Genomic DNA, 16,632 nt, shown 5'->3' with positions numbered 1-16,632 from the left:
AATTAAAAAAAATCCGATAAAAAAAAATTTGCATTCAGAAAAAACATAACATACCATGCTGTAATAAGTATTCATATATACAAAAACAACATTTTGGAGTTAGAACTGACAAATTCGTCTATCACAAAGTGCAAAAGTTTTACAATTTATCAAACCTTATTGAAAATAAAAACAAATCAAATTTGGTTAAATAAAATCCTCGGACTTAATCCATTACAATGGTAAGACAACTAGTTGCATACATAATAAACTCAGAATCTGCTATTCTACAGATTATGGAATTTGTTCTACATTTGTGTTGACATTTTATTTTACTGACAACTGCCTTACAGGTGACTTAATTACTGCAATGTTAACAGTTTAATCACCTAGATGGTTAAATTGCTTGGAAATTTGTTTGGCACCAACTAATGTATCTAATTAGATAGTATCTGTCAAATACTTTGTGTGTTCGTTTTTGTGACATAAAAGTGTATTACAAAAATATTTCATACTAGCTGGCTGTACATTTATTAGAATCAAGTCTAAGCATTTAAAACACGTTTATTTCCATTCTTTCATCAGTTTAACAGCATTTAATCTCTCACCAACTTACATAAATAATAGCATTGGAAATAGATAACAAATAAGTCCAAATTCAATTTCACTCTCACTAGTTCTTTGCTTTCATAGCACTTATAAAAGGGTGATCTAACGGAGCGTCAGTGAACAGACAGCCAACATAAGAATGTGTTCCCCACAAACGATGTCTGAGAACTTTACAACAGCCTAGATCATCTATTTCAAATCCAAATGTTCTGTACCGTTCATCTGTTTCAAACATGGTGGCATTGGTATGTGGACCAAGGAACTGAAAATAATCAAGAAAAAATAATGTGGTCATTTTATAAATTTCCTGATTACAAAAGTCTGAATTTTTTCAAAACACTAAGGATTTTCTTTTCCAAAGCATAGATTACTTTGGCCATACATGGCACAACCTTTTGGAATTTTGGGTCCTCAATGCTCTTCAACTTTGTACTTGTTTGGTTTAATAACTGTTGTGATCTGAGCGTCACTGAAAGGGTTTTGTAGACAAAACTCGCGTCTGGCATATTAAATTATAATCTGGTACCTTTGATAACTATTTACAGGAATCAAGGAAATTTTGAAAGTCTCTTTTATTATTTCAGAAGAATTACATCAAAATAATTTGCAGAGCAATGTTGATATGATTTATTCTCTTTGTACAAATAATATTTTCAACAATATTAACTAGATCTTCTGATAACTTATCCAACTCCTATTAATGTCACTTTTCTAGTACAGTATAGCGGGTCATTTTCACGGTGTGCAAATTTTCGCTTATTTTCGCTGATAGAACAAAATGGCCAAAATAAATTCTGCCAAATAAAAAGTGTACATTCAAAGGTATTGATAAAAGTTTTGAATCCGCCAAAAATACTTGGTATACCTTATTCAATGAAAATCCGAAATTTTACCCCCGCTCAAAATCAATGGCAGATCTAGAAATTTTCATAAGTGGGGGCCCACTGGCTGCCTAAGAGGGGGCCCGCTCCCGTCAGGTTTCAGTGTTTCCTTATATAATCAACCAAATTTTTTTCTCTCAAAAGGGGGGGGGCCCGGGCCACCTGGGCCCCCCCTAAATCCGCCTCTGAAAATAACCCACTATACGGTATCATTTAAATGTGTAAGAGAATTTTTGTGACAAATATAAAGCTTAACACAGATTTTGTTATAATACTTTACATACAGGTTTTCCGCAAGAAGGATCAATAAAATCTGCCCAGTATCCAGCTTCCATTAAAACATTACAAATATCTGTTGCTGCTTCATTGAACTGGAAATAAAACACAAAAATTACAAATATCTGTTGCTGCTTCATTGAACTGGAAATAAAACACAAACATTACAAATATCTGTTGCTGCTTCATTGAACTGGAAATAAAACACAAACATTACAAATATCTGTTGCTGCTTCATTGAACTGGAAATAAAACACAAACATTACAAATATCTGTTGCTGCTTCATTGAACTGGAAATAAAACACAAACATTACAAATATCTGTTGCTGCTTCATTGAACTGGAAATAAAACACAACATTACAAATATCTGTTGAACTGTAAATAAAACACAAACATTACAAATATCCGTTGCTGCTTCATTGAACTGTAAATAAAACACAAACATTACAAATATCTGTTGCTGCTTCATTGAACTGGAAATAAAACACAACACATAAATAAATCATTCCAGAATGGTCCAAATCTACTTTTGGCTGTATTTTATAACAAAATAACATTTTAGAATAGATTTTGACAAGCAAGACTTTCATTTTTTATCAAGAAACAATCAAATTACTAATTTCTAACATAATCAAAGAGCTTTTCTCTTGACAAATGTCAAAATCAAATTTTACACCTATTTCATGGTCTATGACATTGTGTTCAAATATCTGAACATTTTGTCAAGCTGTTATTAATTATCATCACCAAAAGTGTAATGGGGTGACAGACATGGCCCATGATGGGCATCACAAGATAAAGAAGATACAAATGTGTCCTCATCTCCTATTTTTTAAACTGATATATACTAACCCAGTAGTTACAAAAGAGACCAAGAAAAAAGAAACCTGATGCTCCGGAGGTCGCAGCTTTATACGACCGCAGAGTTCAAACCCTCAACATTGGGGCAAGTATGGACATAGCTCAGAATTTGGATTGTGATTAAATAGTTGACACAACACAGGTTTCTGACACATAATGAATGTGGTCTAAGAACTTAAACTTAAAAACTTTTTAAAAAATTTTAAATTGGACATTACCTATTATGGTCCAATATCCAAAATCTAAATACATGGTTAGATTCAGCATATCAAAGAACCCCAAGAATTCAATTTTTGATGAAATCAAATAAAGTTCAATTTTGGACCCTTGAAACCTCAATGTGGACCAATCTGATAACCGGGCCCAAACATAAAAAATCTAAATACAAGGTTAGATAAGCATATATCAAAGAACCCCATATATACAATTTTTGTTGAAATCAAACAAAGTTTAATTTTCGACTGCGATTTGGACCAACTTGAAAACTGGGATTAAAACAAAAATCTAAATACATGTTTTGATTCAGCATATCAAAGAACCCCAAGGATATAATTTTTGTTGAAATCAAACAAAGTTTAATTTTGGACCACGATTTTGACCAACTTGAAAACTGGGCCCATAATGAAAAATCTAAGTACATGTTTAGATTCAGCATATCAAAAAACCCAAGAATTCTATTTTTGTTGAAATCAAACAAAGTTTAATTTTGGACCCCAATTTGGACCAACTTAAAAACTGGGCCAATAATCAATAATCTAAGTACATGTTTAGATTCAACATATCAAAGAACCCCAAGAATTCAATTTTTGTGTTAAAATCAAACTTTTAGTTTAATTTTGGACCCTTTGGACCTTAATGTAGACCAATTTCAAAATGGGACCAAAAATTAAGGATCTACATACACAGTTAGGTTCGGCATATTAAAGAACCCTAATTATTCAATTTTTGAAGAATTCAAACAAAGTTTAATTTTGGAACCTTTAGGCCCCTTATTTCCAAACTGTTGGGACCAAACTCCCAAAATCAATCCCAACCTTCCATTTGTGTTTATAAACCTTGTGTTTAAATTTCATTGATTTCTATTTACTTATACTAAAGTTATAGTGTGAAAACCAAGAAAATGCTTCTTTTGGCCCCTAATTCCCAAACTGTTGCGACCAAAACTTCCAAAATCAATCCCAACCTTCCTTTTATGGTCATAAACCTTGTGTTTAAATTTCACAGATTTCTATTCACTTATACTAAAGTTATAGTGCGAAAACCAAAAGTCTTCGGACGATGCCAACGTGATACCAATATATGACCAAATATTTTTCAATTTTTGCGGTCGTATAAAAAGGGTTCATAGAGAGTTGCATAGAATCTTCCCTATATATTCCTTAATATGATAAAGACTAGAGTTATAGCTAAGAAAGGGTCTGGAAAAGGTCCTATTCACCAAAATTGTGTGAGAAAATTTCCAGATCCTTGTGGCTAACACAGATAAGATGGCTACAAACTGAATGTTGCTTATAACTCTTGTTTATTCTATATCAAGCGATTGCCTATGCCAATATAAACATGTACCTCTGCCAACAAATTTTCTCTCTCTTCTTCCACCTCCTCACTCCATCCTGACATATCATTTGTGGTTTTCTGACTAATAACAATCACAGTCAAATTTGTTTTTTTTAAATCTCTTTCTGGAAAAAGATCCTGAACATCTGCAATATTACAAATTTTAACAATCAATTGATCTATGAATATTACAAATTGTCACACATCAATTAATTTATGAATATTTCAAATTGTCACACATCAATTGATCTATGAATATTTCAAATTGGCACACATTAAATGATCTATCTATATTAAAAATTGTCACACATCATATGATTTATCTATATAACAAATTGTCACACATCAAATGATCTACATGTACATGTATCTTTATAACAAATAGTCACACATCAAATGATTTATCTATATTACAAATTGTCACACATCAAATGATCTATCATCAGGATAGCTTCTTTTTATTCATTTCAATTTCTTTTTGAAGTGCAACCAGATGCTCCACAGGGTGCAGCTTGATAAGACTGCAGAGGTCGACCCTGAACAGTTGGGGGAAGTATGGACACAACATTCAAGCTTGATACAGCTCGGATTTTGGATTGTGATTAAATAGTTGACACAGCATAGGTTTCTGACACAGAATGAATGTAGTCTAAGAACTTAAAAAATTTCAATTGGACATTTACCTGTTATGGTCCAATATCCAAAATCTAAATACATGGTTAGATTCAGCATATCAAAGAACCCCAAGAGTTCAATTTTTGATGAAATCAAATAAAGTTCAATTTTAGAACTCAATGTGGACCAATTTGATAGAGGGTCCCAAAATTTATTGTGCAAAAACCAAGAAAAATGCTTATTTGTGCCCTTTTTAGGCCCTTTATTCCTAAACTGTTGGGACCAAAAACCCCCAAAATCAATCCAAAAATTCCTTTAGTGGTTATAAACCTTGTGTTAAAATTTTATTGACTTCTATTTACTTATACAAAAGTTATTATCTGGAAATCATCCGTCTTCATCTACGATGACGACAACGCAGATGAGGACGACATGATACCAATATTCGACCATTTTTGTCGAGCCTTCGACTTTAGTCGAAAAAGCGAGACTAAGCGATCCTACATTCCGTCGTCGTCGGCGGCGTCCACGAATATTCACTCTGTGGTTAAAGTTTTTGAAATTTTAATAACTTTCTTAACACGGCTGGTAATCTACACACGCAGAACATTTGGTTCTGCAATAAAAACCGTGAGAGAATTTCCGGTTGTGCTTGAGTGGAGCAATTGTCACCGCTTCGAAAGGTATATACATTTCTAAATCGCAATTTTCTTATTCGACTGATCAAAATATTGAAAATCGGAGAATGCTATGCTGTGGTGAATAGTTAAACAAAATGATACATGTAACATTTACTGTTGTACGTGGAGTTGAACTCCTACAAAATCAGTTGCTGCACGAGAATTTGCCTAAAAAAGTGACATTTAAATTTTAAAATAGTTCTAATTACAGACCCTCAAGTTCAAATTTACTTTTTATTCGGCCAATGGGTATGAATGTCGTTTTGGGCGGTGTGTACGCTGTCCGGTGTTGATCGACATCTTAATAAATCTTAAAACTTCATAATTTCATTATGACATGCGTGAGGGGATCGGTTCTGATTGAGGACATCGCGAATGCGTGAGGGGACGGGAAATCAAAATATTATATATCCAAACAGAGTATTTGAAAGTTGCCTAAATGTGGTCAGGTTGTTCATGAAAAAACACATTTGTGTGCATAAACAAAATTAATGAGATAGAATTTTGAAATACATTGTGGGAAGATAGGTTTTACGAACAATAAAAGGAAAAATTTTGTCAACGATTTGTTTCTAGCTACAAATAAAAGTTGAAAAATTTCATATCAGCCCAGTATATATTTTTTACGAAAACAGTTAACTCCCCTTGTATTGCGTATTTTAAAAAAAATGGATCGCGAAAACACAAATTTTGATATTTAGTTGAATATTTTGATTTATACAATACATCATAAAGTTTTCTGTATTTGAATAAACAGTCTTACCAATCAATTACAAATGTCTCCAATAAAGGCAACAGTAGTAAACCGTTGTCGAAATTCATAAATTGATTGAGAAAAAACAAATTCGGACTACAAACTAAAACTGAGGGAAACACATCAAATATAAGACAAAACTACGACACAACAGCAACACAAAATTAAACTTTAACACACACAGAAACGAATAACAATTTAACAATGGCCATTTTCCGGACTTGGCACAGGAAATTTTAAGAAAAAATGGTGGGATGAACCCGGTTTTGTGGCATGCCAAACCTCCCGCTTCTACGGCAATGGTAAATATATCAGTTAAAGACAACATTACATGACATGACTACAATACAAATAAATGATAGAACATATAGGAGAGAGAAACACTCCAGTTATAGCTAACAAAAGGTACCAGGTTTAAAAAACACTTATACGTCAGACGCGTCTTTCGTCAACACAAGGCTTACCAGTGACGCTCAGATGAAAAAAGTTCGAAAGCCAAGACAAGTACATTGAAGACCAAAAGTTCCAAAAAGTTGTGTCTAAAACGGCTAGGGTTTCTGCCTGGAAAAAGAACATCCTTGTTATTTCGAATAATTCATAATTTTGCAACCAGTGATGTTTTATAAAATGACTATATAATAGATATACATGATAAAATCGAATTGGTGACTAACTACACAATAAAAACGGATACATAAAATTACCTAAACCAGCACATTAAAATTCACAGCCGAGTTAGCCAAACCATAAACGCACAAAGTGACGTAATATATGAATTTCTTAAACAATATCCCAAAAATAGGATAGACAGAATTCAGGATTAGATTTGCAATACTGATATAACATTTATCAATAACAATGAAAATTGCAATATTAATTAATATCAAATTGTGGTAGTAAACTATACCGATTATTTGCCCAAATCCACGAATTTGGACACATATTTGAAATTTATTGGTTAGACTTTTATTCATAAAAAGAAAACATGGTCATTTATTGTTATTTCAAAATTCTATCTCATAATTTTTATTTATGCACACAAATTTGTTTTTTCATAAACAATCTAACAATATTAAGGCAACTTTCAACGACTGATAGCTTGTATATAAAGATATGGTTTCATGTCCCCTCACGCATTCACGATGTCCTCAATCAGAACTGATCCCCTCACGCATGACACAATGAAAATATGAGGTTTTTAGATTTACGCGCCGCCCAAAACGACATTCATACCCATTGACCGAATAAAAAGTAAATTTGAACTTGTAGGTCTGTTAATAGAACCATTTCAAAATCGAAATGTCACTTTTTTAGGCAAATTCTCGTGGGGCAACTGATTTTGTAGGAGTTCAACTCCACGTACAACAGTAAATGATACATGTATCTCTTCGTTAAAGTATTCACCACAGCATAGCATTCTCCGATTTTCAATATTTTGATCAGTCGAATAAGAAAATTGCGATTTAGAATTGTACATACCTTTTGAAGCGGTGACAATTACTCCACTCAAGCACAACCGGAAAATCCTCTCACGGTTTTCATTGCAGAACCAAATGTTCTGCGTGTGTAGATTACCAGCCGTGTTAAACTATACTGAATTTCTACCAATCTTGAACAGAAGCTTGTTTATGATCATAAGAAAGTATCCAGAAGTAAATTTTGTAAAAATAAAATTCCATTTTTTCGGTAGTTTACTTATAAATGGACTTAGTTTTTCTGTGAGGAAACATTACATTCACTCTGTGGTTAAAGTTTTTAAAATTTTAATAACTTTCATAAACTATCCTTGATTTGTACCAAACTTGGACAGAGGCTTGTTTATGATCTTAAAATAGTATCAAGAAGAAAATTTTGTAAAAATAAATTTCCACTTTTCCGATTTTACTTATAAATGGACTTAGTTTTTCTGCGAGGAAACATTACATTCACTCTGTGATTTAAGTTTTTAAAATTTTTATAATGTTCTTAAACTATCCTGGATTTTTTACCAAACTTAGACAAAAGCTTGTTTCTGATCATAAGATATTATTCAGAAGTATTTTTTGTGAAAAAAAAATTCACTTTTTCCGTATTTTACTTATAAATGGACTTAGTTTTCTTTCAGTTAACATTACATACAGTCTGCAGTTAAAGTTTATAAAACATTTATTAGATTCATAAACTATCCTTGATTTTTTTACCAAACTTGGAAGCTTCTTTCAATCAAAAGACAGTATCGAGAGGGAAATTTTTATTGATGTTTTTCCTCATTTTTGTTGAGTCTGCAATTAACAGCAAAAGTAGGCGAGACACTGGGTTCCGTGGAACCCTTACAAATTTTTATTTTTATTGTTGTATAAAAACAGAAAACAACTTTTTTAATAGTTAAGTTCTTATTTTGTTATGTTTTTACACCACTGTCCTGAGACAAACATGATTAACCCTACCCCATTTTTTGGGTACATGTTTAAGGTAAAAAGCCTTTTATCCAATGGTTGTTGTCAGTCACTGTCTGTAATAACTGTTTTTCTTCATAGTTGTTTTTTTTCCATTATTGATGGTCATACAGTGAACTATACTAGTCTCTAATGAATTGTTATCTGATGGGTTATCATGCCATGTGTTTTTAGTTTTTATATTCATGACTGAAAATTGTTTTCTATTTTAGTATGAAGGTATTGAACATTTCTGCATTTTCATGATTTTTTTGTTCAATTTCATGTGTCATTTGTAAAATACATAAAGCATATCAGTTTGTCATTCATTATTTATATATTCTTAGATAATGTGCTATTTTATAACAATGAATTTACCAATAGCTTTAACAATGAAATAAAGCGTTACCTCTTTTGAGACGGTCTGGACATTGCTGTGCAATGCATTCTAGATTATCACCAGGAGATGGTTCCCCTAAAAATTGATCCTCAATCTGAAAAAAAACCAACAAACAACATTTAAATATCATAAGAGCAAGCACGACATATTTATCAATTATGGTCTTTTGACAAGGTCAATACATTATATATGGACCTGTTCAGATTACATGTATATTGACCGAGGACGAAGTCCAAAGTTCAATATAATCTAACAGGTCTATATATAACTTATTGACTGAGTGAAAGTCCTTTTTTATATTACATATGTACAATGTATGTAGATAATAGCTGAAGTTTGAAAACGATACTGACTAGATGTTACTATTTTTTTTAAATGATATTGACTCTATGTTTCTATTTTTAGTAACATGGCTGAACATAGTAAGTGACTTTTAAGTCATTGTAAGTCGAGTCAATTATTCAATATGGCAAAAATAGTGAAAAATACAAAATATATTTTGGAAAACATGTGACCAAATAAACCAATGAGAAACAAGAAAAATCAAACTATGTGTAATATTTATTAATTCAGATCTGTTTTGCTGTTTACTTTTCAATTACAGTTAAACAATATGAGGTTATACAATTCTAAGTCTTAAAAAAAATGGACAGATATCACTGTCCAAGCAATTTGGAAAGAAAGGCATTCTAATACTGCAATAAATATTTCACACTTCAATTATAGGTGATTTTCATCAGAGTTAAATAAGAACTACAAATCAATTATTTGAAATTAATGCAATAATTCCTATTAAATTATTAGTATAAGGATCTTACTACTTCTTGTGCTTGTTGAAAAACTTCTTGCTGTCTTTTCTCTAGGTTATTTTTGGTTAAGAATTCATCAATGTTTACGGGTTCTCTATATAAAACAGGTTGTGTCACCATCGTTGTCTTAACTGAATTGTTTTTCAATCCAACGTGCCCTGGAAGTGGGAATCTTTTATCTAATGGTCCAAATGGACCAAGTTCAGGTGATATGTCATATTTTATATTACCTACAAAATATATTTAGCAAAGTTAGAATTATTTGCAGCAGTGCACATATAATAGGTATGTAAACAAATAGAAGAATCATGATAATGGTTATGGTTAACCTTTTGAATTTCCTCACATTAACATCAATGTGCAAGATTTAAATTAATAAAATTCTATTTATTTCATTATTTCTTAATAAGGAGATCTCCAACTTCTTAAGGGCATACTATACAGTTACAATGGAGGAAATGATGTTGCTAATGTAAAAAGTTATTTTTAGAAACATTAAACTGTGACCCAAGGAAAAGATGCATTTTAATCAGTAGTTTGATACCGTTACATGAACTCCTATTTTTTTAAATGGCATTTGACTTGATTATGTACAAGTGTTAAGAGTTGAAGAATATTTGTACCAATCTTTACTATAAAAAATCCCCAATGATTTTTCAAATAAGATAAACATACAGCAACAAAACCATTTTTTTCTAAAATCATGAAAATGTAATAAAAAATAATAATTTCTAAACAATTATTGCTAAAATTTATACACAGTTTAATAAGTAAAGACAAGATTTAAATTTATTTTTAAAAAATCAGCTCGGTTTTTTTTTTTAAACAAAAAGTTAGATATGTCTGTCATTACCATTATTTTCATTTATATATTTAAATTGTCTTGGAAAAAAATAGCTTGTATACAATTTTTCCTAAATAAAAAACACCATTTGGTCAAAAATGGAAACTGTTGTCTGCCTTTAAATAAATCTATTCTTTCTACTTTTAAAATAAGAAGATCTCAAACTTCTATAACAAATTCATTATTCAAAATTATAGGAGCAGGAGAATTTAGAGTGGACCCAGAAAGTAAGCTTCTATTAGGTTGCTATGAATTAAAGTAAAACTATTCAGGGATCTCCATGGATGAAAATTGAACGATGGAGGAACTTTCACCATTACAAACCGTGTCTACGCTGTACAGTGTAGCGCGATCGGAAGTATTTTATCCCTCCATACAAGGAATGGTGAACATGCTAATTCATTGCTTATATAAATTATATCTATTTGACTTTTCATTATAGAATTAGAAGTATCAATATTTTCATGTATTGCCGCTTTTAACCATTCAAATGCCAAGTCTTCATGGTCCCCCCCTTAGTCGAGATGAAGGTCCCCAAGTAGATTTCTTGTATTTTTGGTAATTGTTATGGAGGTTAAAAATCATATGATGTGGAGCTTATTTTTCATGGACACTGTCAAATTCAGAACCCATTACCGGTATGGCTGATTTGCAGCAACAACAAAACGATTTGTACGGGTTAAGTAAAAGGTTAAAGAGATTTGTAAAGCAAACGTTGACAAATGAAAAGGTTATTATGACTTTATCTGGCAAATTGATGCTGTGCAACAGCATCTTTAGAGTCTGAATAGAAACCGGAAGCGCGGATGTATCAATTTGATTGTAATATACGAAATGAATTCGGAATTACGATACGATATTTCTTCACAGGAAATATTTAAGTTTTTACTTCATGTACTTTTAAACTTTTAAAGTAATTCTAAATTATCGTTACAGCAATACTCGAGTTATTTGCGATGAAATAATATTTACTGTTTTGCATCTTATTTTGTACTTATTAAAAAAGGGGGATGCTGATTGCGTCAAAATAAAGCATGTGTTCGACTTGTTAAACTGTTTTCTTTGTAACTGGATTATTAATTTATTTATTTAATCTAAATTATCATAATCATTTGCTGAAACTTAGTTGATTATTTCGACAAATGGATCGTCTATCCTCAGATAGTATTCTCCTGTCTGGTTTGTTGATCTACCTGTACAAGCTCAGGTACAGGTGATTAGCGATCTTAATCGGATATCCCTCAGGCGTTAGAACTGTATTGGATTATAACATAAAAAGCCTAAGGATTATGCAATTACATGCATTTGATTATAAATGATAAAAAAAAATGGCGTCGGGCTACAAAAAGCGATGAAGTTTTGAACGATGGCGGAAGACAATTTAACGATGGCGCAAGACAATTTAACGATGGCGTGACAGTGATTTTCCAACCCTCATTTTGGGGCCGAATTTCGGCCCCATTCCCAAAGAGAAATATGCTCTTTTTTTCCCAATTTTCAGCTCTAAAATTCCCAATCGTATATGGACATCGTCGCGAGATTTTGTTATTGTCGTATCTCCGTATCGTGTATTATTTTGTTGACAAATCTCTGAGCGTTCGGGGTATTTCGGGAGTTATCATTATCGTTCATTTAAGACGATGATTGGTTTGCAATCTTTTTTGGATTGCATTGCAATCTACGATATTCTGGTCACGTTTGCGCTTGAAACATCCGAATGAATAATTCAATGACAAAGCAAAAAAATGGGACATAATGTAAACAAAATGAACGTAGATCATGTCTCATAATTCCAAATATTACACAAAGAAGCTAAAGGCGGCGGACGGTAGTAAATGCCGGAAGCTGGAAGCTTTTGGATTCAAAAAGTCGTTTCTACTTCCTTCTGATGAAACAAGTGAAAGAAGGAAAAGACCGACTCTCAGATACAGAACTGGAACAACTAGTTGACATGTTTAAAAATAAACATGAAGGAAAACTTGGAATTTTAAATAAAACTAAAAAATAAATGCTTCAGATTTCAAATGTGTCTTTTTAGAATTTCTATAGATTCTCATCATTATAAATAGAATCAGAAGGGATAGGTTGAATTTTACCTTTCAAGAGTAAAGTTACAAAGCTTGAGTGCATGCAAATGTGTCCTCAGACACATTCAACTTTTATTTTTTATCCTTTTCCTTAAAAAGATAGCTTATTTTGTAGGCAATTCATGCAGTTAATCCTTTTCAGAATGCAGGATTTTGCACCTAATTTTCAAAATTTTCTTGGGGGGCATGCCCCCAAACCCCCCTAGCAAGGCGCACACGGCTTATGCCGTGTGCTTGCCGTCGTAAAGACCAATCATATTTTTCCCAAACCATAATTTTTTTCCCAATTGCATGGGCCCCAGGACCCTTCCCCTAAACACCAGGAAAATCACTGCGTGAGTCATTCGACGATGGCGCAAGACATTTGAACGATGGCGGGGCGCCATCGTTAAACAGGCCATGGAGATCCCTGACTATTTATAAAGAATTACCATTACTGCTTTCATCTGAGCATAAAGTAATATGCTGATCTTTCAGGTAGTGTGTAGAAAATGTACGGAAATGATTTACAGCAGCATTCAAGTTAGGTAAGTAGGCTGTCACACGACCAGACTTTGTAATGAGCTGAAATATTAAAATTTCTTTATAAACTTCCATCAACAGTCATATTTAATACTAAATTTAAATTCAAAACCATCATATATTCTCTATCCAACAAACCCTTACTTCTCAAATAATAAAAAAAAATCAAACCTTCATCCCAGAAGACATATCTTGGTAATATCCAGATTACAATGCAAACAAAACATTTATTTTTCTATTAATTTATTGCAGTTTACTGTTTACCATTTGTCATATTGAAGATATGTTTTCATTGCAATAGCATAGTTAACATGGTTGATGCCTTTCTGCAATAAAGTAGTGATTCATTCAATCATTTAGATCCTGTTTTGCTATGCTGTGTTATAATTTGAAAAGTGACAATTTTGGTTTAATTTTAATTCTTTTTGCAAGTACATGCAGTTCATTATATAAATTAATTATTTATTTGACAACCATTACATGTAGATCTAATAAGCCTTAGTAATTGGTAAAATGAAACACAATTTATCTGTATTTTATTTTCTATCTAAATCTTATACAAACACATGTACATGTTCAAAATTTTAATATATATTTCTATTTTTTACCCGTGCAGCCATCTTTTCCTGATCACAAATCTTCTTTCCAACAATTACTGTAAAATTTGGAGAAAACACATAAATTAATGCATAAGATATAATAATCAGATAATTGAATTCATCAACAAACAACTAGCAACTTTTTTAAAGGGCTTCCAAAAAGTTTGAAGTATGAGTCAATAAAACACAGACAATTACTAAAGTTTGCCTCTTTCTTCACAATATGTTTAAATATGATTTAATTTCATTACAGAAAGAATGGGTTATTGGTGAGAGCTTCTTTTACCTGGATGCAAAATTACTTCTATTATTGGTGGAGGATTAGGAAATCCATTACTACCAACTAATGAAAGTATGCCTTTATTGACAGATACAAATGGTATACCTGTCAACAGTGAACCCTCTCATTTTGAGGAGTCTCAGGACGGTATACCTGCAAACGGTGAACCCTCCCATTTTGAGGAGTCTCAGGACTGTACAATAGAAAAAATTCCTTTAATCTCTCCCACAGGAACATAGAATCTCAAGCTTACAGATATTTTGACCTGCGTTCTTATTTTTCTAGAATTTTCATAACTTTCAATAGCAATAAATAAACAATCAGCTATCATTTGGCATCACTTTAAACATAAGTTTAGATGACATTTTATTGATGTTAATAGAAATTACTAGGATAATAGCTTGTAAGTTTTTTATAATAGTGGTACGTTTTTTAATACATGTCAGTTTCTGTATTGTGTCTTGAGTAACTAAATGTATGATCCGACAATAAAATCGTCTACAACAAGGTAGTATCAAGTTCCGTCAATATATGTTCCTGCACTCAGCAATGAGCATTGCCCTCTTTGAAGGTTTCAGAGTTTCGCAGGTATGGGATGGACATTTTAAAATTACTGTAGTTAAAATTTTGCAATTTTTTTTTATTAATTATTTGTATGTGATTCGTCCTCTTTCACATACCACCTGTCATGTTACAACAAGAATATGAAACATTGTAATCTTGTACTGTCACTTCTGACATACGGTATCAGGTCTGTTTGCGTCCAATACACTTTCACACCCTACACGTTTGCCCCAGAAGTCTGTTCGCACATCATTTTAACCAAATTCCAGTTAAATTATTAGAGAATCATGATGGTTGTGTTAACTTGCTTTGATGTAAATACTGCATGTATTTAGCTTGGTATAAGTAAAACATTGAAGAATTTAAATGAAAAACAAGAAAGTTAATTTGGCCTTTGATCTCACTTTATTTTGAAACGATAAAAAAATGTAAAGTAATACACTATTCAAAACATGAGTAAAAATTTTCAACACAAAAAAAAGACCTTGTCAGAATCTCACTTAATTTAGAGACAATGAATTTTTTTTTTACAATACACAGAAACTAACCAAAACATGATTAAGAATTATTAAACATAAAGAAACACATCAGATTTTCACTTTAATCATGTTAATCTGAAACAATGAAGAAAAAAAACCCATTTACAGTGGAGTCCCCGGTGTCTGTGCGGCCGGTGATACCCTGCATTAGGTGATTTCGTCATATCAACACAAAATATAGCATATACGGTGCAGTCCGGTGTATCCTCGCACCTAAGACTTATGACTTCACTTCATTCAACTGATAAAACCAATAATTGGATAATATTGTGTGAATACATTTATAAAATACTTATATTTCATAAAATTATCAGTTTGTAGGGTTTAACCCTCAAGATTTTGTGTAATGTGTGTCTAAAAGTGGGGAAACCCCTGTTCTGAGAGTTCCTCCAATGTCCGGTGATTTCGTGCATGCCTTCCAAAAATAGCTTATTTTGAATAGAGGAAAGATTTGCTGCTACGAAAGGTAGTTAAATTCAAACCAAGAACACTTCCAAGGATGCAGAGCAAATATTATTTCAATCTGATAAAATTTGACTTAAGTAAAAACAAATTTTATCTGATGCTGTATTTTTTTAATGGTTATTGGCCAAATATTGTAAATCTATGGATTGCAGTTATTATTTCAATCTGGAACTTATCAATTTTATTCTTTTTTATCCCTCTGGAATGCTAACACAATAACAAGAACAATTTTATTTGCATTACGGTGTTGATATAACGAAATCAGCTAATGAGCGGTATCACCGGCCGCGCGGACACCGGGGACTCCACTGTACACAAATTAAAAAATTATTAAACACAAAACCAATAAAAATGTAAAAAGGGGAAAGTGCTGAACATGTTAGGCGTGAGTGTGTTTCTGGGCAACGGACTTGGATTCTGTTTTATTGTATTGTTTGTAGATGGTCAATTTTTTTGTTGATAGTATACAACCGTGTGATGTATCTCCTTCTCTAAGTAAATTCCTCTGATATCGGAGCACCTGTGCCAATCGGTATCAAAGGTCCATAATTTTACCAGTATGATAATTTTAATTAAATTATAAACATATATAATCCTTGTATCCTTGTCAGAAATATATTTGCACGTACACGAGTACGACTGCGAGTTAATTTAGTCCAAATAACTAGAGTTACGTGTACGGTCTCTAAAAACAATCCAATCGGAAAGTCCTACAATGGGCTAATAGGTCATACTTACGTTGATAAACATGCAATATGTAGGTTTCTCTTCTTCGCCAATGTAAACTATATTTTCTGTTTTCAACGTAATAACCTTGAACTTCTTCGTGTAGACTTCGACTTTTCCAGTCATGAAAATGAAAAAGTCCGAAACATAATTGATTATGAAAATCTTA

General features: G+C 32.1%; 1 protein-coding gene across 2 annotated transcripts; it reads right to left on the bottom strand.

The window, feature by feature from the left end:
- Positions 1 to 525: 525 nt before the first annotated feature.
- LOC139513189 (cobalamin trafficking protein CblD-like) lies at positions 526 to 16,618 on the bottom strand. 2 transcript variants are annotated; one of them, XM_071301467.1, is made up of 8 exons: positions 16,476 to 16,617; positions 13,899 to 13,945; positions 13,200 to 13,332; positions 9,847 to 10,067; positions 9,038 to 9,122; positions 4,175 to 4,311; positions 1,754 to 1,840; positions 526 to 850 (listed from the first exon to the last, which is right to left on the bottom strand). In XM_071301467.1, exons 2-8 carry the CDS (start codon positions 13,908 to 13,910, stop codon positions 653 to 655), a joined length of 873 nt encoding a protein of 290 aa, XP_071157568.1. In that variant the 5' UTR covers positions 13,911 to 13,945; positions 16,476 to 16,617; the 3' UTR covers positions 526 to 652. The 2 variants fall into 2 exon arrangements, with proteins under 2 accessions (XP_071157568.1, XP_071157569.1); XM_071301468.1 differs by lacking the exon at positions 1,754 to 1,840 and having other exon boundaries at positions 16,476 to 16,618.
- Positions 16,619 to 16,632: the final 14 nt, after the last annotated feature.

The sequence above is a fragment of the Mytilus edulis genome, chromosome 2, assembly GCF_963676685.1.
Source record: "Mytilus edulis chromosome 2, xbMytEdul2.2, whole genome shotgun sequence".
Classification (NCBI taxonomy): Eukaryota; Metazoa; Mollusca; class Bivalvia; order Mytilida; family Mytilidae; genus Mytilus; species Mytilus edulis.
The sequence above is the reverse complement of the archived record's forward strand: the minus strand, read 5'-3'. Positions and strand labels throughout refer to the sequence as shown.